The sequence below is a fragment of the Embiotoca jacksoni genome, unplaced genomic scaffold (assembly GCF_022577435.1).
Source record: "Embiotoca jacksoni isolate LCO1_2020_lvr unplaced genomic scaffold, fEmbJac1.0.p SCAF_6, whole genome shotgun sequence".
In the NCBI taxonomy this organism is placed as follows: Eukaryota; Metazoa; Chordata; class Actinopteri; family Embiotocidae; genus Embiotoca; species Embiotoca jacksoni.
The window spans coordinates 21,454,754-21,478,449 of NW_027185414.1; the positions used below are offsets into that span (position 1 = coordinate 21,454,754).

Sequence of the window (23,696 nt, forward strand, 5' to 3'; positions counted from 1 at the left end):
GATATTGTTATTATTCAATAAGCACTTTAAGTTCCGGAGTGATTCAAAGAGCTTTAAGTGAATCCTGCTCAAGTTTTTCAGTGGACTGAGATCATTGTTCAGCACCTCAATGTACTGTGAATATACCTTTAATCTGCCGCCGCAGAGTGTCAATCTGAGCCACCAGCAGCTGCTCCTCATTCTTCAGAACCTCGAACTTGGCGTCATACAGTTCTAGTTGAATTTCATAGAACTGCAGTTCCAGCTGGTCGACCGTGTCCTGCTGCTGGTCATCCTCGAACGCAGACCTGGGAGCAGCTCTCTGGCCCTGCGCTCTGCCCGACAGGCTTCTTAACTGCAGGAGGAAAATGTATAGTCAGCCCCTTTTAAAGGATCCTACTGGTGGCTTTGTGGGGGAAAAAAAGAAGAAGAAAAAAAAAATCTTTTATGTATATACTGTAGATACGCTTTGACACAACTGCTTTTGAATACAATGCTTTTTGACAGCTAACTCAAATTCTGGATGCACGAGGGTCCTTGAACATGATGATAAAAATAGGCTTTGCTTTCTGCAGCTTTACAAAGAGGAAAAACAAAATCTGATGTAAAAATATAGAATTGGAATGGATAACCCGTTTTAATCTCGGAGAGCTTTCACACTGTGATGAAATGAGCTGAAACCTGTAGCTGCAGTTAATGAGCTGACACATTCAAAGCAAACTGATGTCCTTAAAGGCTCTGACTTATGTCAAAAATGAATACACACACTCGCTGGAGATGACACAAGAGCAGCAGAGATTGAAGTGATATATACACACACACACACACACTCTAAATGCAAAGGTGTCACACTGTGACATCTGCAGGCACGCCGCTGCACTCTACACAGTCAGTGAGTTATGCCACCGGCACAAGAGTTTGCGCAGGTAGAGCTCACTGATCTCATTATAAACATTTTCACACTGCTGTCTTTGCAAAAGCCCGTGTTGATTTCACAGTGGTAGATAGTGCCAGCACCTTCAAACCTGATTTTTAAAAAGCCTAATCGGATGAATAATGCAGCAACGTGAAAGTGAAGGTGCTGAAAGTGTTTTCTTTTCTCTTCCAAGACCTCAAATGCACAGTGTGACGCCCTACAGCAAGCAATTCATTCATTCCCCCCAAAATACTGCGATCCTGACGTTAGAAGTATAAAGCCCATGTACTCACAGACACTTATAAACAGTAGCTGACACGTTCTGAGTACGTATATACACACAGACACGCTAACTTATTCATACATGCAGGTTTTTGGGGTTGTATCAAGGGGATTCTCTGTGTTTTTAGAGAGGCTTCATAAATAGATCAAAGGACTATAGCAGCCAGAGATTCACATCAGACTGGAATACCAAGTGAACGATACACCAGAGCAGGCAAGCACTGTGTCACATCTCTGCAGACTTACAACCACTACAGGAGCAGAGCTGGCCTTGGCACCGAGATCAAGGTCTGAATGATTAGTAAAGCCTTACAACGGCGTCAGACACCGATGTGCCATTATGGGAAACGCTGAATAATGTCAGAACTGCAGAAAAAGCTGTTCATGCTGAGGGAAAAAAAATACACACCCTCTCTCTGATGCTGTCTTTCTTGCGGCTGAGGCACATCTCTGTAGCTCTCATGTGCTGCAGGGTCTCTTTGGCCATAAGGAAGCGGAGTTTCTCCAGCCTGGGAGCCGCGGACGCCCAGGCGGCAGGTCCAAAGTGACACTTATCCTCCTCCATCTGTTTCAACATACCTGCACATGTATACATGGATCTGTTATGTCTGTCCGCATCACACAAAAGCACATGCAGTCTATATTAAGACAAAAAACAAAATGTTAAGTTTAAGTGATGTTTGCTGTTACGCTCTAAACCTTGTGTTTCTAACTTCGACCATTCACCACAATTCCTTTCAACAAACCTCCAGGAAACAAGTGTAAATTAGTTACTTAAAGTCAGCAGTGTGTGTGTGTGTGTGTGTGTGTGTGTGTGCGTGTGTGTGTGTGTGTGTGTGGCATCATCGCATTAGCCGGCCAAACAGTGTGTGGACCTTGGAGGACAACTGGTGCATTTGGTTGTTTAAGAAATGGTTCTGAATGTGGAGATTCCTCAGATAAGGTGGAAAAATGCCAAAAAGAAAGATGGCTAAATTTTGATTTAATTTAAATGAAAAGAAAGGCAGTAAAATCTGTATGGCTTCACTTGTTTTTCTTGCATTCTTAGAGTCCATGTTTATGAACTCATCTGAAGTGATTCTTAACACTCTATCTCCTTTTAAAATAACAATCTGCATTTGTTTTGAATATTTAAATACTACTTAATATCATTAATATGTTTTTGTGTAGCTGCAGTGCTGCACTTTTCCCCCTGAGTGACACATTAAAGTCATTCATAAAAACATTCCTCCATAAATAAAAGAAATAAACACAGCAGTTTTTACCAGCCAGAGCCTTTGAAGTTTGTGCAAAGTAGCTGACGGTGATGTCCTGAATTGAGGCGACTGCGTCTTCCGCTTTCGTTCTCCAGTCTTCCGCCTCCTTCTCCAGAGCTGCGATTCTCTTGGGACCCAACTCCTCAAACTCCAAAGACTTCTGCAGAGCACCACGGTGAGAAACACGGCGGACAGATTTAAACTCGGGTATTTAATGCACACAGATGACCAGCACACAGCTGAGGTTTAGTCAAATTTAGTTTAGTCAAAAAATAACATTTGAGCTCCCATTTGTACAGACTGACAATTGAATTGTGGGGGATCGCTCCAACAGAAGGTGATGATTACTGACCATCCAATGAAAATACAGTACATACAAATACTGCATTTTTACTAACAAAGAAGGCTACAAGTTAGTGATTATGAATGTTTACGCACCGTTTTTTCACTTTGGTTAAAAACTTACATTTCTGATGAGAGTTTATTAACATTTTGATATCAAAACAAATTGCAGACTGCATCCTATTACCACTGACTTTGAATAAAGTATCTATCTATCTATCTATCTATCTATCTATCTATCTATCTATAACAGCAGGCAGCAAGAGACATGATTGCTTTGTTCTTTTATTTGCTTGATGGTTGGGATAAATACATCAATGGCGACAGCGAATCTTTTGACTCCGTAAACCCTTTACCGAGGTGAATAATTGGCCCTTTAGATTTATGTTTAAGTTAGTTGTTGTTTTGAAGCTACCAGTAGCCACTCCACCAACCAAACACAGCTCCTAAATACACTGTATGTCTGTATTTACCAGGATATCTATCTTGTAAAGGCAGGCCAGCTCTCTCATGTCCCTGAAAGGTTGCAGCAGGTAGTGGAAGAATGTGGTGGCGACAGTGACCAGGTGCTGGTAGGCCTCGTCTTCTTCCTCGTAGATGCTGAGCAGCGCAACCATTCGGTCATTACTGCCGTGGCTCTGCAGCAGCTGTAAAACATGGAAGACATAAACACCGTTACATGGGCTCGCTCTTGAGTGCACAGCCTCGTTTTTGCTCTGCAAGACTGTTCATACCTCAGATGGAAATACACAGAAGTTCTTACAGGGAACTGAATCTGAGTCCTTCCACAGGACTTCCTGCTGCAGGTAGTAGGCTTGTGAAGCCACTTCAAAATGAGGTTGGTGGTTCAATACCTCAGGGATTCCTGGAGTCACTTCTGTAACACTGACTGCTGAGTTCAAACCAATTTGTCTCCTTTGGATATCAACAAACACTTTCATGCGAAAGAGTTTCAAGCGGTCACACTTTCAAACCACAAATCTTTTGACGTCAGCCTGATCAATATCTGAAAGGTGGTTATTTGAGGAAGAGGTTGGTTGAGAAAAAAAATGTGAGCGAAATTGACATGGGGCAGACACAACTAAGATTGGCCAGGTTGACTCCCTGCTGTGTTTCTGAACAATGTTTAAAAGATGTGATGTAAATTCAGTACAACACCACAAACTGCTCTCTGACAGTTGTTGTTTTTTCAGACATCTCTAGCTTTCTCTCTCCGGTTGTCATTATTCTGTGAAGTATTTCTCAACATGTTATTTACTTGTCAAACAAACAACTGGAGGGTCGAGTCACAAGTCTGTGCTCAGATCACTTCAATTCAAACAGCCGAGGCAAAATTCCCCGGCTGAAAAGCAAAACATTCACGCTGGTAGTGTTGCAACATCTAAAGCTTCCACCGTAACGCACAAGCAGCAAAGGTTTGCTGCGTCATGGTGGGTCTACTTGTTCGACTCTCACCACCACTGTGTGGTGCTGCTCCTGCAGACTACAGATGAGAAGTGTAGAAGAAGATAAGAGACGAGCCAAACGTTGCTGAGATTTGTTTTGGAAGTGCTGTTCAAGACCACACACCTGTTCCTCTTACATGTAAACACCAGGCTTACACGGGTGAGCCCGCAACAAATCCTCCCCTCATGAAGATTGTAGTGGTCAAGGGTTCGTTGAAACGATTACAACCTCCCTTCATCAGTATAAATAGGGATGCGAGAACATTTTAGACTTTCAATAAAAAAAATTCACTAATAATGGCTTTAAAATTGAATATTAACAACAAAATGAACATTTCATGCCAATAAAAATGATGTTTTAATTATGAACGCTCGAAGTGTTTGAAATGAACAGCGAAGTTTCTATTTGAAATGATTGTCTCAGGGAGAGCACCCAGGGAGAATAAATCTATAAAAAAAAATGAAATATAATAAACTGAAGTTGTTTTCTTATTTTGCCTTGTGAATGTGTAAATGTAAAAAAAAAAAAAAGCACAGTATTCACAGGAGTAATTTGTTTATTCCACTACAGATGACTACAGATTGTTGTTCTCTGTAGGTAAAGAGAAAAGAAAATGATATGTATGTATCAGTGTCGGCAGGAGTTGAAAGATATTGATATATCAGATATATAAAAAAATCTAATATCATGCAGACCTAATTATGAACGAAGTGCATTGATTTCATTCTCGGTGTGACTAATCAACCAAGAGTATACTTCATAGACCCATGACCCTCGCTCATTGCCAAGCTGATGCGGGTACTTGCAGCTTGTCGCCCCCCCCCCCCCCTCACCTGTCTCAGGTGACCCTTGGCCCTCGACACCTCGTCCTGCATGGTCTTCCTTTTGAACTCCTGTAGGTTTTCGAAGTACTCCTCCACGTCCCGCTCGTCTTGGGTGAATAAAGTATCGAGAACAATCTTCCGTCCACAGATGTCGATGGCTGTGCTGAAATATTTCTCCAGTTTCCTGCACGGCGCTTCAAGATCCCTCTCGTCGTCTTCCTCGGGACCCACTGACCTCCTCCGACTCAGGAAGAGCAGGTCCCAAATGTTGCCCTCCTCGAACTCCGACAGTTCCGGGAAGCAGGCTCCCAGGACGTCGCCCACCCCGGTGAACTGCTGGTGGACGTGTTTGAGGTCGCTGACGGAGAAGAGTCCGGCCCAACTCACCTGCGAGTCGTCGACGGCAACTTCGGCTTTGCGTTTCTGCCGCTGTAACGTCCGGTTGTGGCAGGTGACGGCGAACTTACACTCGATGACGCTCCACTGCACGATGAAGCCCAGTTTGAACGTCTCATTTTCCTCGAATATGTTACTTTTGACCGCCACCCAGCCCTCCAGACTGTCTAACCGCTCGTACTCGATGCTGTTCATCTTAAAAAGAGATGTTTCACGTTGGCCTCCGAGAAGCTGTTGGCTCTGTTTACAACGTCCGCCATTTGTGTGACGTCAGCTGCCTTCACGTGCCTCATAAATATTCGGGACCTTTAAAAACTGAACCGCAATGGTTTCACACGGGGATAAATTAACAAATAAACACAATTGTAAGTACATGTTGTAACTTTGTAACATCATCTGGCAAATAAATTAAGCGTCCTACCACCTCTGTTATTGCCACTACGCATTTTCTCCTCGGTATTCTTCCTCCAAGTACACAACACGTCGATGCTGCTTAATTTTTTTCCCTTTAAATTAGTCATCGCTACAAAGCAAAAGCCTCTATTTTAGTTTGATGAGTTCCTGAGAAAACAGGCAAGTCACGATTCATATATTTCTAATCAAAAGGGTCTGAAATGTTACATTTGGAATTTTACAAGGAGCCTTGAAGGTACCACAATATGACTCCCTGATACTGCGTTCAACTTTTACCTTTGAATCACATGCTCGGGAATTCCCACCTATTAATATCAAAGAATGCAATACTTCTGAGACTGGAATTAGGCGTGCCCTGTCTTTTTACAGTGTTATCAAAACTCTGATTTTGTCCAAATTGTGTGTTTCATCGACAAATAATAAATATCCTGCATGGATGTCTGACATGCCTGTGACATCTGAGCCATCTGAGTCCCATCTATTTTTGTCACAGCCTCTGGTTGAGGGTTGGGCTCTTTACAGAGTTGACTTGTCAGACACCACTATTGGTCTGAAATGGTTGTGTAGAACAGACAGGCTTCCTGACTTATCCAGGTCAAGTTATCATCCGCTGCTCATTCACTACTATTTAATCAACTGATTGCTCTGCACAGGCAAGTTACTTTGATTATATGAAGTATGAAGAGCTGAGTTCTCATGCTGCTGTGCTTGTTATGCAGCTTTTGTAAATTATTTTAAATAGTTATTGATTTATATCATCGGGAACAGACGGGGTTGATTTGTATTGGGTTGATATGTATAAGAAGCTTGAATCATAAATGACTAAATGTCTATCCTCCCACAGTCACTGTCCTCATGGACCTGCATGGCTGGCTGGATGTGATTGCAGAGGAAGCTGAGCACCAGGATTTAAGCAGAGAGTCGACCACCATGGAGACCTACAATGTGGTTTCAGACAGAGGAGGGAGGACGCCCCGAGACGTTTCCACCTTCCAGAGGTTCTCCGTCGACACCAACGAGTCCCTTCGTTTTGATCCAGTTGAGGACAGCTCTCTGTCCTCAACTGGAGCAGAAGATGGAGGAGATGATGATGTGTTTAAGAAAGGAGACACCGAGGTGGGGACACACCAACACAGCTTCAGCCCCTGATGTGTGAATGAAACATTTTATATTTTCTCATTTAATTTGACCTCTGTTTAGTCACTTTAGTTTTTGTAGTCATTGCATTAAATTCACTTTTTCAAGAGTTTTGGTGGGAAAAAAATTGCAGCAAAAATAAAGAACCAACATCCCTAAAAATACCAAAACAATCCTAAAAGAAACACTCAATGTCTTTGTCTTTCAATGTCTGCTAAAGTCTGCTGCAGTTTCACATTTGTTATTGCTAAGTCCCAGAAGATGGAGCTGTCCACATGAAAGCTTTGTCTAACAAGTCTCAGACATGTTCAGAAAGACATGACAGCAGAGGCGAAATGATTGCTTATATAGTTGTTTTGAATAAAAACGTAAGAGGGCTGATGATTGACTTTCTATTGTCTTCAGAGTGAGGTCGTCTCGATCAGGAATCGGCTGCAGGGGAAAGTTGCTGAGATGGAGAACTTTGCAGGTCATCTGGAGGAAATCTTTCTCACTGTCGAGGTAATACTCAAAAGTCTACTTTAGTGACAGATGGGATTTATTTTTATTAGTTCACTATTTTAAGGTTGTGTGAGTGTTTAGGTATACTTTTTTTTTTTACTCAAAGACGGAAATAAAGTTGTCAGATTTCCTTTTTGTAACTTAAAACTCCGTGTGCCTCCTTGAGGGCCTCAAATTAAGAATTAAATACACCCATTTGATTCATTGCTTCTTTTGATATCATCTTTTCGCTTCTTCCTCCTCTGCCCATGTGTTGACTGCCGTCTAACAAATGTATAAATCCGTAACTGCACCACATATAAATGCATGTGCAGGAGAATTTTGGCCGCCAGGAGCAGCACTTGGAGCAGCACTACAATGACGTGCTGCAGACGTTGTCCCAGCGATACGACGAGAGGGCGGCTGGACTGGAGGAGGAGAAGAAGGCCAAGCTGGAGGCCCTGTACTCTCAGCTGCTGGCTTGTGGTCAGGCGCTGGATACCTCCAAGGAGCGCATTGAGACCGCCCAGGAGATCTACCGCAGCCAGGACAAGAGGCTTTTCCTGAAGGTGTCCTCATTTGGTTTCCATTGTGTTTACTTAAGCCACTCATAGAAAACGGTCAGTTTATAGTTACATACATGACGATAAATGACGCCAGGAGAGGATTTTGCTGCCGCAGTGTTGCAGCAGGTGAAAAACTAACATGCTTGTTGATATGAAATATTGATTCGTATTCCTACATTTATTTACTTTGCGGTTTAATTGCTTTCTTTGATTTTTATTGACAGACAGTTATGCCCACCATCAAAAGGTAATGATGATGCTGCTCACTGAGCATGCATGGTGTGACAGTGACTGCAGTGATACTTCAAAAGACTAACTATTACTGGCACGGGGATATGTTCAATGTTTCTAAGTCTTTTTTCTGTAGTTCAGGACTAATATTATGTTAGTAGAAAAATTTATAGTGTGAAGGTAAATTCTGGGCCTGCTTTGTCATAGAAATCCTCACTCAAGGTCCACTTACTCGGTTTTTGCAGATTCACACAGAATCATTTTTAAGTGATCCAGGTGGCACAACATAAGCTGCTTTAGTTCAGTGTTAAATCTTACAATTCAGCGCTTATTTTTGTTTTGTAATATGTTAGAATCGAGGAGTTTGCCAAAGAGGAGGTTGACCTCACGTTGGCTACAAGTCTTAAATTCAACACGCCACTCGCTGACCTGTCGGATGTCAAAACCATGATGGACTCCATCAATGTTGTTCCAGGTCTGATTTACAAACTGTTCACCCACCGCACACTGGTAAATGACTGTCAGTACGACACATACTTTTCTTGTCTATATATGCACAGTTGTGCTTTTCGACGCGTTTGACTGTCTATAAATACAAGATAGAGAAGTTTCTAGTATGGTGGTTGCCCAGAGACCATTAACTAGCAATCTACTAGTTTTGTGGTTTTATACAGTGACAGAGAGTCAATAATCAAGCGATGTTCTCAGTGAGCAAGCAGGCAGTGTTACAACCCATGTAGTGATTTTAAAAACTGTTCAATAATTAGAGATCATTTGGAAGAATATAAAAAATAACATGGAGATTAGAAGCACCTTCATTCAGTGTAGGCCCACATGATAGGACAGAGATAGGACAGGAAATCCCTGGTCTACACGCTGGAGGTGATGGAGTCAAGTCAGCAGGTGAATGATGCTCGAAACTTTCCCTAAACACCCTGGTAGTCGTGGTGATGGGGAGGAGGCGGGTTGCACAGTACTCAGTCTGAAAGATAGAATTACAGTCATGTTAAGGACCCGAATCTGAGCTGAAATATAATCGATCAGATATAATTAAATCATAATTGTGGATGTTGTAAGTTTGACAGCATTTAAAAGCGGAAGTGACACAGACAGCAAGAAGAAACAGCAGAAATTCACCTTCATAGGAATGATTGAGTTGTGCTTTCACGAAAGGAAGGATCAACTCAGATGTTGGGAATAAATATTCAATTTCAAAGTCACTTTCCTGTGGATGAGAATCATTATCAATAAAAGCAAAAAGGTGACAGTATTGAAGTACAACAAGCTGTTATAACATGCGCTTTTTATGCATAAATAATGAATAACGTTTCTCCAATATAAAAACAGCTCCATCTGCCCCGGTAATCAACCCGCAGATGCCCAACTCTGCCACCCAGACGTCCCTGCGTGTGTGCTGGAGCTTGTTCTCTGATGACACGGTGGAGTATTATGAGCTCTACTACAGACCGGTGCTGGAGGACACACCAGCAGACAGCACCTGCGCGCCACATGGTACAACACAGGCGCTGGCTGCAGATTCATAATGCCTCATAACACCATCTGCAGTCTCAAATTTCTCTGAACATGTCATGATCGAAACAGCCGCAACTAAATTTGAGCTCTCTCTTCAGAGAGCAAGGTACAAGTGAAGGAGACCCACTGCACTGTGACAGATCTGCTTCCCAACGCTCAGTATGAGCTCTCAGTGACGGCTACCAACACCACAGGCATTAGCCCAGCGAGCGAGAAAGCCTTATACATGACAGGTAATAAATGTCACGCTCCTCCAGCTACACGAAGAGCCATTAAACTTGTGACACATAAAGTAATTGTTCTGTTGTCTGCAAAAATCACTTTGTAAGCACCCCAGACTCTCACGGTTGACATTAGAGAGAATAGGTCTGAAACATTCCTCTCTCCCCAGTGCCGTCGCCTCCGGTGATCAAGCAGAGGGAGTGTACAAGCTGTCCAGAGGCCTCGCTGATCCGCTGGGAGTCAGGAAACACCAACCCTGTAGACTCGTACACCGTGGAGCTCAGTGAGATTAGCACTGATGGCACAGAGAGCAGTACCACCGAGTAAGAACTGGGCTATTAACACACACCTGCAGTTCAACATGGCAACAAGCTCAATATTTAATGAAGATTTCCTTGAAATTTGTCATGTTTCTTTTTAAAAGAGGTCACGCACAAAGATCAAGTTAAAATTGCTCAGTAAAAATAGAACTTCTCCGCTGGATATGCAGAGCTTCAAAGGTGCAGCACCCCATGATATTTGTCTTTGCTGGCCTTCCCTTTAACAAGGCTTTTGCTTCAATACTTCCATAAACAAGTCAGTGTTAGTGCTTGCCTGGGATTTCTGAGGTCCCATGGTTATAGAGCTGCTGAATCAAGACACACTCTGTCCTAGAAAATCTATTCTTAGCTTCAGCTCCTGCAGCACTGTTAGCCTCAACCAGAATGCTGTCCTCACATTTGGGGCAGTTTTCATTTTTCATCCGGTCACTTCAGAGAGCAGTCAAACCATTCATCTGAATAATTTTTGCAAAGCAGAACCGAAATTGTCTCAACTGAAATGGGCCCAATTTACCCAGAGAAAAGTTATGAGGCAAGATGTTGTTTCAAGGCTTTACACTTGGGAGGAGGTATGGAAAGAAAAGCCATGTCATCATGAAAAGGAAGTGATATCAGCCCTCTTGTCACATTGGTTAATCCCCCAGGTCTATAGTAGCCGTGCCCACCTGTCAGTGTCTGATCCAGCTGCAGGCGGGACGACGTTACCTCATCTCTGTGAGAGCAGTCAACATCGGCGGCCCCAGTGACAGGAGTGAAGTTATTACTGTCTCCACAACAGGTGAGAAATGTCACGGATCAGACTGTTCATGGCACTTTTGGCCAGAGGTTGAAGAAGTATTTAGATTATTTAGTTTAGAGTTGCACCACCAATTTATAAAAATATCCAATTATCAGTACAAGTCTTGTATTCAAAATTCTACTTGGTAGGGGCAGAAATATCAGAAGCAAAAGTTCTCACACAACATGGCTTCTATTAAGTGTCATTTACTCAATCATTTGTTTCATGACCTCTTAACACAAATTATTCACCTCTGTAATTTAAAGCACATTCTCAATCCAGTTTTCTTCCTGCCTGTAATTGCTTTCACCGAGCCTGTACGTTGTATGTTGTTGAATTTCTAGTTTTATTCATGTCAATCTTTTAACTTTAATGCTGTAAAAGAGCAAATACAGCAGCCAAGATATTCAAGTCTAAACAAAGGTTAAATAATCATAAATAAGGGAACCACCGCATTTGACGGTGTAGTTTTATCTGTAACACTTCATTCTCGTTCTGAATTTATTTTCAAAAATAAAGACTTAACATGAGATGTAACAAACTATAGTGATTAAATAGCTTTTGTGCGTTTTCCTACTTTCTACCAGCACTTTGAGCACATTCATATTATGCCAAACAGTGTTTGTTTACCTGTGCAGGTACGTTCTTCTACCTCCTGGAGGACACGGCCCATCCATGCATGTCCATCTCTGAAGACGGCTTCACCATATTTTATGGAGATGAGGAACTGCCGATCAGTGCTATGGCCTTGGATGACAACACTTTTACCAGGTGGAGTACACAGCGGCTGCTCGTGTGACAGAATATGAGGGACTTTTAAGATGGAACATTTGTGAGTGCAGGTATGTAGCGCGTGTTTGTTATATGTATAGATGTGTGGCCGTCCTGGGGGATCTGATTCCAGTGCGAGGCAGACACTACTGGGAAGTGGAGGTGGATCATGGGACGGAGTTTCGTATAGGAGTTGCATACGAGGACACGGAGAGAAACTCGTACCTCGGGGCCAACAGCAGCTCCTGGTGTATGAGACACATTCTCAGCCCATCCAGGTGACTGCACCACCGTTCACATTCAAACAGCAGCACGGCATGTTATTACCCTCCAGACTGGTGTCCCCGAGACACTGGGCCCTCTTTGGTAGTTCAAAAACATACTGGAGATGGTTGTAACAGCTTAATACTTTAGAAGTGCTCCTGTATGTGACTTTGAACAGATGAGTGACGACATTCTTCAGATGTCTGCTGGTTTTGTTTTTGTTTTTTTTAAACAAAACACGAGTTAAAGTAGCCTTGTTATTTCTCCTCACATTTTTCAAATGCACTTATTCCCATTTATTGCACAAGCCAGGGAAAAGAAACTGGATTAAACTGAATTTTCAGCCAATCTGATACCAGAATTACCACGCTGATCCTGAGGGACTGCTATTGCAGTTCACGGAAACTGGGCCAAGACTGTATTTTTAGCTTTCTGAAATTTTCCTTTCCTAAGCAAAAAATTGTGCATCCGCTTGGTGCAAAACGAAGCCCACTGAAGGCAGAAAAAGCCCACAGTTGAATATCTGTTACTTTATGTGTTTCTATGGCAACTCGTCTCGCAACAAAGCAGGACAGATGAATTATCACATTTAGCGAATCATTCGTTGCGGTGTATCACACAAGGCCTGAATGTGGTTCCCCATTGTGGGAATCTTCTTGTTGATTCTGCCTACGCGTAATTTAACAAATCACATTTTTCATTTTCTTTAATCTGCAGCCATTTAAAATCCTGCTGCTGCTTCATTATTTTGCATCTGCTTTCCTAATGGCTGACAGAGTGGGAAAAGGATCCCAACAGGATGCAAAAACAAGCTTTCTGATTCTGTATAGCAAAGATGTTCTAAATATAATGCCGCCTTCCTCTTCTTTTAGGCATAAATACGAGTTCCTGCACAACGGTTGGAGTCCTGATTTGAGGATTACAGTGAACCCAGTGCGGATTGGAGTGGCCCTCGACTACGAGAGGGGGACTCTGTCCTTCTTTAATGTAAATCTGGAACAACATCTGCACACCTTTCACTGTAACTTCCGAAATTACGTCCACTCCTGCTTTAGCCTGGACAACCCAGGAGCGCTGACTGTGCACAACGGCATAGAGGCTCCCGAGCATACGTTCATCTGATGCCTGGTTTCCCTTCTAGGATTAACATGTAATAAACCCTGGGTTATTAGGACGTGAATTAATTTTGTTTTCAATACTTACCACAGTGCTGAGTGACATCCTCAATATACCAACATTGCGAACACCCGACTTCATAAAGTCAATAAGGGATTTTCAGTTGTTTTTATTATAGTATTCCATGGGAACAGGCATACACCATTTTCCAAGATAAGAAAAGGTTTCACTGAATTGTACAATATGATTCTAAACTATCTGTAGCTGCAGCAGACCAGGTGTTGAAATTAAAAAAGGGAAAATAAGGAGCTTGTTTTTATTTAACAAAAGATGCATTGGGGGAAGGAAAAAAAAAAAAAAAAAACAAATTCCAAGAAAAATAAACAAATCATTTGTAGTTCTTATACAACTGTATTCACATCCCAAGAAGGAAAAGTCCACCCTGAATTCTTCTACACTGTTGTGATGTGCTTTATTTGTCTGGATCTAGTTCGTTTAATGGTTGACGTTAACAGATTTTTGCTGTTATTTAAAAGATTGTGCACAACTTAAGAGTCAGACAAAAGAAAAAAAGAAAAGATAAAAAGTGGCTTGTCTCAAGACAGCAATAACAGGTGAAAAAAACACTATGAAAAAAAAAAAAAAATGCAATTTTCTAAAACCCCACCCTCTAAATTCCTAAAGGAGATGTAGCCACAAGATGTGTTGCATTTTAAGTCATGTGGCTATAAACAAAAACGCATCACCGCATTAAACTAGTTGGTGTCTGTCTATATTTCTATTTTTACACTTGCTATACATGTGGGCATAAATTTAAATATCCTCACCTTTGACTTAGACCAACTGGTTTATGCACCTTGTTTCGGGGGTTACAGAAAGGAATTGTGGGAGAAGCATTACAAAATTTTAAAAAAAAATAAATAAATAAAAAAAAAAAGGAAAAAGTGAAACCTAACCACACAAAGCAAAACCTACAAAAGGGACAAGAAAATAAAAACCATCTGTCCTTAAGAGTCTACTAGAGCCCCAGAAATCGAAAGACTATACGAGTATTTATTGCACATTCAGACTGTTTACTATTCATCTATAGAATCTCTTGAAAGAATAATTGTGATTTAATTAGCTTAGAACGAGCCCTTCACATCTACATGAGGAGCGGGCCCTCTTTTGTGGAGCCCGCCATGTTTCTACAGTTGCCCAGAAGGGACAAACCAAACACTGGCTGCAGTTTCACATTCTTCATGGCCGAAGGAGGTCGTCCTACACACTTGAAAGGGGAGGGTGTCAAGTTGGTTGCAATCTTAGATTTTGCCACTAGATCCTACACAATGCTCTTTAAAGTCGTAAAGTAGATGTTAATATTTAAAGTGGTGTCATTTTGAAGAAGTGTCATTGTAGAAAAGCTTTAAAGTAAGGCATTTTGCTTGGGAAACTATTAGCAATAACATATTTGTCCTTTGTAGTAAAGGGGAAAAATAGCAAAAACACTGGTTTAGTCCTGAAACAGTGTATGACAATGCAAATGTGGACTTTTCCTCTCATGGGGTTTGAGTTTGAGAGGTGTGTTGATTTTACTGAATACTTTGGATGTGTAAAATCCAGGACAGTGGGGATAGGACTGGGCAGAGGTTATGAGTTATCGGTCTTACTGCTGCGTGTCCTCTCCTCCTCTTCATCGGAGGAATCTCCTCCGTAGGGCACTAGCCCTGATGTATCTTCCTCCACTTTGGAAATCTTTCGGCACACCGCCTCCTGAACACCTGTGAGGGGACACAAAAAATGTAGACAAGAGAAAAGTAGAAGGAAGGTGGGAGACAGAGACAGGCGGAAGAGAGAGGGGTGGGGGGGTGGGGGGAGACAAAGAGAGAGAAGAAGACAAAAAGGAAACCCATTGAGGAGCCCCATATTAGCGATGGTTTTTCAGTTCGTTTGATCCACAGCCAGGGGAGGGAAGATATCAAATGAAACGGCAGCAGAGCACACATCCATAACAGGCAGGTCCGGGGACACATGTTGAGAGAGAAAACAAGGGAAAGACAAAAAACATATACAAGAAGAGCATGTTAGTGAGTTCCACCAGTGGAGAGATTCACACAGGTCTCCACTCCTTCCCCATTGCTCCGTGGGGGGAGATGCCATTTCATGCAACAGACAACTCCACAGAAGAAATGTCTGAGTGCTCTCAGAATGTTAAGAAATACAGAAATACATACCCATTGATGCGGTGCTGCTGGGCAAACTAGCTGTCTCGTCTGTCACTGCATCTCTCAGCCTTTTGCGTGATACAGGAGCAGGAGCCACAAAGGGAGGTGGCGGTGGAGGCATCAGGATCCTGGAGAGAGAATAACATTAATATCCACACCACACAAGACTGTATGATATTCAGGGGGAATAAAATGACGGGGATATAGGATGTATTATCAGACCTTTCTACTACTTTCTCCTCTCCAACACTGGATTGAGGAAGGGTGGACTCCTGATGAGCAGGACCCTCTGGAGAGCTGCTGGCAGGCTAAACAAGAAAGTACAGAACATTCAAGACTTATCAAAACTTTACTGTGTAAAGAAAAGCTTTGCCTCACAGCAAAAGAAAAAAAGAAAAAAACATTTTAGCAGGTAAAAACCTTACCAAACAGAGCTGGTGTTTTTTTTTTTTTTACTAATTATTTTTATTCTCTCACATACTCGCAACTAGAGGCCCGTCTTTTAACATCAGCCAACAGTGTCCTCTCCTCAATTTTGAGTTGAGGCTAAATCTGTCATATGTGAAGAGGCAGTTATCCAGCAACAAGTGAGCAAGGCAACAATAAAACTATTTTGAACACCTGAATGAAAATTATTTTAATTCAAACCTCTTCAGATGTGCCTCATAAAAACTCAAAAGATGTGAATCTATCAGAGGAACAGTTACTTTCAGGGCTTTTTGTTGATGTCAGAAACTTCCAGATTAACAGTGACGCAGCTGAAACACATGCCTGTGATCTACAACACTGCCAGGCTTTGTTTAGTGGCCGTTAGTATTAGGGGTGGTAATTTCATGTTTTAACAACACTTAATCTAACTGCTCAGCCAGTCTAAAAAGAGGCTAGAGCAAAAGAGGACAGCATGTATGCATGAAAAATTAAACAAACTTTAATTGTTTTCATACAATAGTTTTGCGGAATATAATTATGTGTAATTCTGTTCAATTTTTGTGGTCTAGCAGTGATGCCGGAAGTTTGTCTGTGAACGGTGACCAGGCAGTTAAACTATTAACAGCAACTCAAACAGATCAGTTATCGAGTCACAGACATGTTAACACTAAAATGGCCTGAATATGTTACCAGTTTTCTACGGGGGACCGTTTCGTCTTCTGCACAGCTTCATACTCCAACAGGAGCGTTTCAGACGACAAGCGTTTTGTCTGCCCATTTTATTTTTTTAAATTTCATTTGTCTTAATATTTGTGTTGAATGGTTTCTTTTTTGTTGTTGTTGTCCGTTTTGTTTTTTAATGTTGTTATTTCATACATTGGTGTGTGAAATACAAAGTTAATACAGTTTGCTCTTAACTGTAATAATTTGCTTAATACAGTTTTAGTCATCAAAGAACATTTCTCCTTTGTAACTATTTCACATACAGTGCCTGTAACGGGAGATTGTATTTTTCCAGGGGGTTTAAAATTAATGTAATGATGTGATATACAATTGGGAGCCTGCACAGGGCGTTTTATTTTTTTGAAATTGACTGAATAATCGATGCCGTTCCTGTCCCGACTTCCTGGCAAGTTGATATGCAGTGTACAGCTGGACGTGATATCCGTCCAACGTTCATCAAAAATAGATATCACGTAATTTTTTTACTGAAGGGGAGCGGTGAGCTGCTTTTGACACGCTGCTGATGCGCCGCAGCACGTTTTCGTGGGATACGTTTTTTTTTCGAGAACGGCAGCAATCAGCTCAGGTGGTCAAATGGAAGCTGAAACACGAGATAGCTGGTTCTGGTGCAAAATAACCTTTAATCTAACCTGTTCATCCTTAGCCGCCTCCTGGAAATGACATTTGGGACTTCCTGAGTGAGGCGGCGAGTTTAAAGCTCCTTCAGGCTCCACTGTCTCACTGCTGCCTGGATCCTTAAGCAGGGCAAACCAACACAAATATACACTGATGCAGCCACAGGATTTAAAAAAAAAAATAAAAAAAATAACTCCTTAAAGGCTTCAACAGGTTTCATGTTTTGTGATGCTTGTTGTGTAAACTACCACTGAGACTGTGAACCTTTGCTGGTTACCATTTAAAAATATTTTACCTGCTTTTCTTGCTTCATATCATAAAATGAGTATTTGAGGTTTATGGTGGTTGATCAGATTGGAAAAAAAAAAAAAAAAAATTACTATGATGTGAAAAAAAAAAAAAGATTCACAGTTTAAAACAACTGTCAAACTCATACAGGAACATTGAAAGCATCAAGCGGTGGCAGCTTTCATTTTGGGCAATTACCTGGACAAGATAGGGATGTGGTTTCCTAGGACACACCGGATACTGAACCATTGCCTGAGAAGATGGAGGGTTTGTCGACATGTTAGAATGACTTGGGGGACCATTTGCATTACTCCAATAACCACCGGCTCCTGGGTACGCTGAATAGCCGCCAGCATACCCATTTGCTGGGTAGTTATACCAGGACCCCTGGCTAGAGTAATTGCTATTAGCTGGAAATCCTTGTGCTGCGTATGCTGAAATGAAAGTATAGAACGCTCAGTTAATAGCATATATCACATGGAGGAATAACAGGGTGTTTTGACAACTCTGACCTACTACTTCAACCTATTGTTGCGCCACTAAAGACGTCAAAGGAGGATTAATTACCACAAGAAGAATGCAGTCAGTCAGTACCTGACATTTGGTCACCCTGTTGGAATTTGCCTGTTTAGTTACCAGGTATAAATGAATACTCACATTGTGTTGAGCCTGTGGCCGTGTACACCGACACCATTTGGGTATGTTCGTCTCTCACCTGGAGAATGAGACAAAACAATAACTATATTATGAGGGACACAATTCCACAAATGCTGCATTGATTTATTGTCAGCGATGGCGTTGTGGGTAGGTGCAGAGCACTCCTAATCTATCTCTGGAGATCAGGTGGTTCACGCTACCACTTTCACTTTTGGAGGTGGGTATCAGAGAAAACAATATGCTTTTATAGTTTCACTTTCTTACACCTCCCATTAGACTGTCATTCAATTCAGATTAACTCCATAACTTTAATCATTTATGGAGACAATATTATGAGCTTACAGTTTCCAGCAGACTCTCAGTGAGTTTCTTGGCTGAGTCCAATCCAACTGCATTTGGGTGGCTGTAACACACAAGGGACCATTGTTAAACAGGATGAAGCAGACTCAGTACAGAAAAATAGGTTTTTAGCATGTATATGCAAAGAGTGCTCTTAAATGGCCGTTTTTAGTCACAAATGAATCAAAACTGATACCACACAACATGGATTTAAATTTGCGTTTGCTTCATTCAATAAGACAAATAACTTCCTCATATAGAACATACCTGATGTAGACATAAAGAGGCTCAAAAGACTCCCGTTTTGACGCCTGTTCAATGTAGCCAGAACCTTTTCCCCTGAGGAACACTCGAGCGCCCGTCTCCGTCTGGATGTGACTCAGGTAGGATCCTCCCGGACCCTCGACCTTTTCATTTACGTTGAATGAAGGCAGCGCCTGGTCCACACCCACAAAAATCTTTGTGTGCACAAAACTCTGAGGATAAATAAAGACACGTGATTTAGTGATTTACCCCACACGTTCAGGTTGTTCACTGAAATTTAAAAGGAGTTTGACTGGGGGTCGAACAGCTCTGTAAGCAGATGCAGTCATCCAAGGCTTTTCACTGTAGACCAGGGATGTTCTCACTGCTACTTAATTTTGGAGGCGGGTATCAGTGAAGGCAACATAGTCTTCGTTTGCATCACTTTCTTAACCTCCCTGTGTAAAATCCTGACAGACACAATTAAAGCCAAATGCAACAGTGATGAACACAGACAACATTGTCTGTATAAATAACTTTATACAAAATAATCCTTGTCTTATTTTGGGTGTTGACCCACGCTCACATACAATCCACAGGTACGCTGTTTGACTAGAAAACCTTTCATGGAATATCTTCCAACTGTTATGTGTCTCTGTCCCATGTTTCACATAACAAAGAATATGAGCAAAGCCAGCTGACAACAAACAGTATGACACTGAGTATGGACAGACCTGTTCATAAGGCAGTTTATGCAACACTGGAATGAATAGTACACCATAGCAGTTGGTGTTTAACTGCCAGAAAACCGTAGACATGTTTCATTACTGTTTGTATAAGCTTTAGTTTCAACATGGACATCACGTCTGCCTACCCCTGAATAAGGAGCTGCAGGCCGATGTCCCTGGCCCGGCACTGAGCTGGTGTTTGGCATCCGTGGTACAGAAAGGGGGTTGACGGGCCGAGGAGGCTGAGGGTAGAGTGTGAGCGCCGGCATGACAGGCACATGTTGTCCTCCTGATGCTACTGTGGCCCTCAACAAGTCCTCGGAGATGATCTCCTTTATTCTGATCACAGCCTCTAATGTTGCAGAAAAATTAACAATGTTTGGATATCTGCCATATTCAATTTCTTGCCAGACACAGAACGCTTACAACATGTATGATTAACATTAGACGAAGACAATCTCAAACTGCATGCTGAGCAGATAAAAGAAAAGTGCTACTTACTATTGACGTGCTCTTGGGATTTTCCCACGACATGCAAATATAACGGTCTTTGTCTAAAAGACAACAAATCATACATGTCAAGGACAACATTGAACTTGTGCACTCTTTCCACATTATCACCGTAAAACTCAATTTATGTCAAATGATGATCGATTCTTATTACATGGACTCTGCACTCCTGAGAAATATGTTGAGATTTTCTTAGTATTTAAAAAGGGGGGAAAAAAAATAAATAAATAAAATCAATGTCTTACAAATCTTTACTATGTGTGTCGTATCCCATATGACATCAACTTTGCCCCTCTTAAACAAGTGATGTTAAACTTTAACATGTAAAATACTACTTTTGCAGGAAGAAGGCATTAAGACATGAGCGTTAATACATACCCTGCTTTTCCCTTTTCGGTGCCATTCATGTAATGACCTTTTGTTGAGACAACGGCTCCACTAAACTGTCGAATCTGAAAGCGATAAAGACATTTTAAGAGAATGTGTTTACTTAAAGCTGTTAAAGACTTCTTTCTCTCTCTCATTCTCTACTTTCTAAACGAGCGTGGTGTGTTTCCACTTACTTCCTCCTGTGTTTTGCCTTTCGTAAGAAGGTCCCTGCAGGTTAGTGGTACATCATTGATGTCAACCTCTGTGACCACCATCTCCTCTGTAGTGGTTGACACAGGCACACTAGAAGAGGTCTACAAGACGTGAAATAAGAAAGAAAACTATAAGTCTTCAGGGAACTGCTAAAACGCAGTTAATTGCTACAGCTTTCGAAAATGTGTACCTTTGCAAGTAACGGTGGAGGAGTCAACAGCTTTCCTTTTGCCATCAACATGGCATTTATCTTAGCTGCCATTGCTGCAGCCATTTCCACACCTCCCTGAGGCGCTGGCTTTTCTCCTGGTTCCGGTGGCTGGGAAACTGCACTGTTTGAACGAGCAGCGCTGACGACTCCTGGTAAAGACACAGGGTGGGCTGCATTTTCACTCCTTCTCTGCTGCTGTACATCTACAGTCTGTTTAGGCTGCGCTGGCTGGTCCCAACGGCTGTTTAGGCACCTGAGAATAAAACGAAAACAAACAAAAAAAATGAATATTAGATGAACATATTTGTAACAATTCAGGTGTACATAACTGCTGCTTTCACAAAACATTTCCATAATGCTATTTTTGATCAATAACCACCAGTAATGTAGACATAATGACTAAATTGTAAATTGCAAATAATCCAATAGCTCCAAATTAAGGCTGTAAAAAAAAATAATAATTATGACAACACTTAGTGGATAATATTTCTTATCTAAAACGATATTGATTAGATTAGACTTTATTAATCCCACAGTGGGGAAATGTACTCATCGCAGCAACATGGAGAAGACAAAAAAAAAGCGCACGCAATATGAACAAATTGACAAAATACTTAACGTTTGTGGGGATTTTTTTAAGCGTAAATTGCGTAACTAAACAAAAATATCTTACAGGTATATTTTAGTGTTTTAAATGTCTCTCGTTGATAAAGTCTGTGTTTTGATTAAACCAGCAGTATTATCGTGTTTGTACCAAATAATAATAATAATAATAATAATAATTCTAAAGATAACATTAGGCTGTGGTTGTTGATGCTAAGGCTGAGCTCGCTAATTTATCAAGTTACGATGCAATATTTAGATGTTCGTAATAACAATACATCAATTTAAGACTGTGAGGAAATCCAGTGTTTAAAGTATTCTGGTGAAATAAACCCGGTTCGTCCAACTCGTGGAGCTCTTTTAGTGTGTAAATAACAGCCCGCGAGCTAACTTTTACTAGCAGGCCAGAATCGTGTCCGCTAGTTGTTTGTAAATCAGCGTTAGCTTAGCTGGTTAGCTTAGCTGTTCGGTGAAAATATGCAGCGTGGAGTTAAAAAAACAACAACAACAACAAACTACACGAACAACTTACGGTGTTTGTCCAGTCATTCCCGAAGACATAGCACCACTCCACTAAATCTGAAGTAAAAATTAAAATAGTTTCTAATGGAGTTGACGCTGAACGACGGTCGCCATCGGTCTGCTCGTCTCCGGCGCCGGCGAGTTCTTGTGACGACTTTTGTCGCAAAGTGTGACGTAGCGGAAGAGGAGCCGTTAATCGTGTTACGCGGACGAGTCCAACAGGTGGGCGAATTGTACATCAAATATATAAAAATAAAAAGCAAAGGCCACCGAGTTTATTGAACATAAAATAAGGTATAAAGTATTGAATTTATACTTTCATTTAAAATATTTGGTTAAGCATACAAAAAAAAAAAAAAAATCCCCAAGTTTAAGGCTCACATTTTCTCTAGTTCAGGACCATGGCTGGATTACAATGTGTGTGTGTGTGTGTGTGTGTGTGTGTGTGTGGGGAGGGGGGGGGGGTGTCTAAATGTCACATTAGTCTAATTGTTTTTAACTACAAATATATTACATTCATGATGGCTGTGTGTTTTGAGCATTGGTTGCCCATGTCCTCTGAAGTTAACGCGTGTCTGCAAGATGCAATCTGCACATGAATGGAATGGGTAGTGTGAGGATGTGACAGGGTCGGTAAACACAAAAAGCAATGCTGCAACAACAAATCATGGTTACAGTCTGGAGGGAAACATTGACTAAGTTTGCGGTTACCCGTGTCTGTACAAGGTGTCATCGCCGCTGCACAGCGACAGATATGCTGGTCAGAATAGCTGTTGTTAGAGTAGTAAACTACCATTTTAGAAATTGACCTGGAAACCTGCAAAAATGAACGTCATCAGACGGCTTAGCTGTCCACGCAATTTTATCAGCCACCGCTCAGAGACAATTTTACGCAAAATAATGCTTATTGTTTACATCATTCAAATCTACAAGTGTCATTGATATCTTAAGTTCTATGGTGTGCCCTCATAAGCAGGTATGTGTAATGTTTACAACACAGCTGGTTGTGTACGTGAACCTGAGGCCTAAAAGCAAGTAGGCTACATCTCACCCTCATTCTTTCACTCTCTCTCACTTAGTCCTCCATTCACTTCAACAGTAGACAATACAGGGAATGAATGAAGCATGTGTTTTCTCTTTCTGTGCAGTCTCATATTCTAATATATTTATGAAATCCAACATATCAGTCATGGATTGCATGACAAAGTCCTGCAGCAGCTAATACATTACAGACTTAACTAATTCGTCGTTTATAAATGTTATTTTTCTTTTAACCCCAATATTTTGGACAACACTAGAAATGTACTATTTGTATCAGTCTGTTAATTTGTAATTATGAGGAAAGAAAGTCGTATGAAAAATTAAAAGTATTGTTTGTTGAAATGCTTAAAAAGGCTTATGTTTATGTTTACCTGACGAGGAGCTCTTGCAGCAGTGTGACTTAATGTCTCTTGTCTTGTGCAAAACCTCGAAGGTAGGAGGTTGTGGTGGATAGATGGGTCGACCAAGTGATTTTGATATGGGAGAACCATATTCTATTTCTATCTTCGTCCATGACCACAATTGTTTCTAAACCTTACTGAAGTCTTTTTCACTTTAAAAACCAAATCAGCATCTTTCCCACCCAAAGTTGTTTTTGTGTCCACTACTACCTAAACCTTAAAGACAGATTATGTAATTTTTGAAAGAAGAAATTAGACATTACCTTATTTTACATCTTTACAATGTTTAGCCACAGCCTCTCCTGT

At 41.3% G+C, this 23,696-nt stretch overlaps 3 protein-coding genes across 4 annotated transcripts in view; 1 reads left to right on the top strand and 2 right to left on the bottom strand.

The window, feature by feature from the left end:
* LOC138212894 (WASP homolog-associated protein with actin, membranes and microtubules) overlaps positions 1–5,714 on the bottom strand; it is a 17,644-nt gene extending 11,930 nt beyond the window's left edge. Inside the window, exons 1-5 of the mRNA XM_069173558.1 lie at positions 5,055–5,714; positions 3,249–3,422; positions 2,443–2,593; positions 1,587–1,756; positions 127–334 (exon numbers count right to left, since the gene is read on the bottom strand). Coding sequence (XP_069029659.1) covers positions 127–334; positions 1,587–1,756; positions 2,443–2,593; positions 3,249–3,422; positions 5,055–5,636 — 1,285 coding nt within the window. The 5' untranslated portion in view covers positions 5,637–5,714. The remainder of the gene's footprint in view (positions 1–126; positions 335–1,586; positions 1,757–2,442; positions 2,594–3,248; positions 3,423–5,054) is intronic.
* Positions 5,678–13,859, top strand: LOC138212895 (fibronectin type III and SPRY domain-containing protein 2). Of its 2 annotated transcripts, none has more exons than XM_069173559.1 (13): positions 5,678–5,806; positions 6,700–6,971; positions 7,398–7,493; positions 7,808–8,041; positions 8,263–8,285; positions 8,623–8,744; positions 9,617–9,781; positions 9,901–10,035; positions 10,194–10,347; positions 10,989–11,122; positions 11,761–11,893; positions 11,995–12,171; positions 13,030–13,859. In XM_069173559.1, the coding sequence occupies exons 1-13, from the start codon at positions 5,767–5,769 to the stop codon at positions 13,277–13,279; spliced, it is 1,935 nt and encodes a 644-aa protein (XP_069029660.1). In that variant the 5' UTR covers positions 5,678–5,766; the 3' UTR covers positions 13,280–13,859. The 2 variants fall into 2 exon arrangements, with proteins under 2 accessions (XP_069029660.1, XP_069029661.1); XM_069173560.1 differs by lacking the exon at positions 5,678–5,806 and adding an exon at positions 6,414–6,508.
* Positions 13,428–22,077, bottom strand: LOC138212896 (KH homology domain-containing protein 4-like). The gene is made up of 14 exons (XM_069173561.1): positions 21,959–22,077; positions 20,803–21,076; positions 20,594–20,713; positions 20,409–20,482; positions 20,022–20,074; positions 19,667–19,872; positions 18,817–19,025; positions 18,553–18,613; positions 18,211–18,268; positions 17,752–17,987; positions 17,280–17,384; positions 15,700–15,785; positions 15,487–15,605; positions 13,428–15,033 (listed from the first exon to the last, which is right to left on the bottom strand). The coding sequence occupies exons 1-14, from the start codon at positions 21,985–21,987 to the stop codon at positions 14,903–14,905; spliced, it is 1,761 nt and encodes a 586-aa protein (XP_069029662.1). The 5' UTR covers positions 21,988–22,077; the 3' UTR covers positions 13,428–14,902.
* Positions 22,078–23,696: the final 1,619 nt, after the last annotated feature.

What these genes read in the sequence shown, in the direction of transcription:
- LOC138212895 (XM_069173559.1), top strand. Translation starts at nt 5,767, where the DNA reads ATGGTTTCACACGGGGATAAATTAACAAATAAACACAATT. An exon ending in ATTAACAAATAAACACAATT is followed by an intron (nt 5,807 to 6,699) that starts GTAAGTACATGT and finishes ATCCTCCCACAG; the next exon opens with TCACTGTCCTCATGGACCTG. An exon ending in ACAAGAGGCTTTTCCTGAAG is followed by an intron (nt 8,042 to 8,262) that starts GTGTCCTCATTT and finishes TTTTATTGACAG; the next exon opens with ACAGTTATGCCCACCATCAA.
- LOC138212896 (XM_069173561.1), bottom strand. Translation starts at nt 21,987, where the DNA reads ATGTCTTCGGGAATGACTGGACAAACACC. An exon ending in AAGGCAAAACACAGGAGGAA is followed by an intron (nt 20,483 to 20,593) that starts GTAAGTGGAAAC and finishes TATCGCTTTCAG; the next exon opens with ATTCGACAGTTTAGTGGAGC. An exon ending in CTGCAGCTCCTTATTCAGGG is followed by an intron (nt 19,026 to 19,666) that starts GTAGGCAGACGT and finishes ATTTATCCTCAG; the next exon opens with AGTTTTGTGCACACAAAGAT.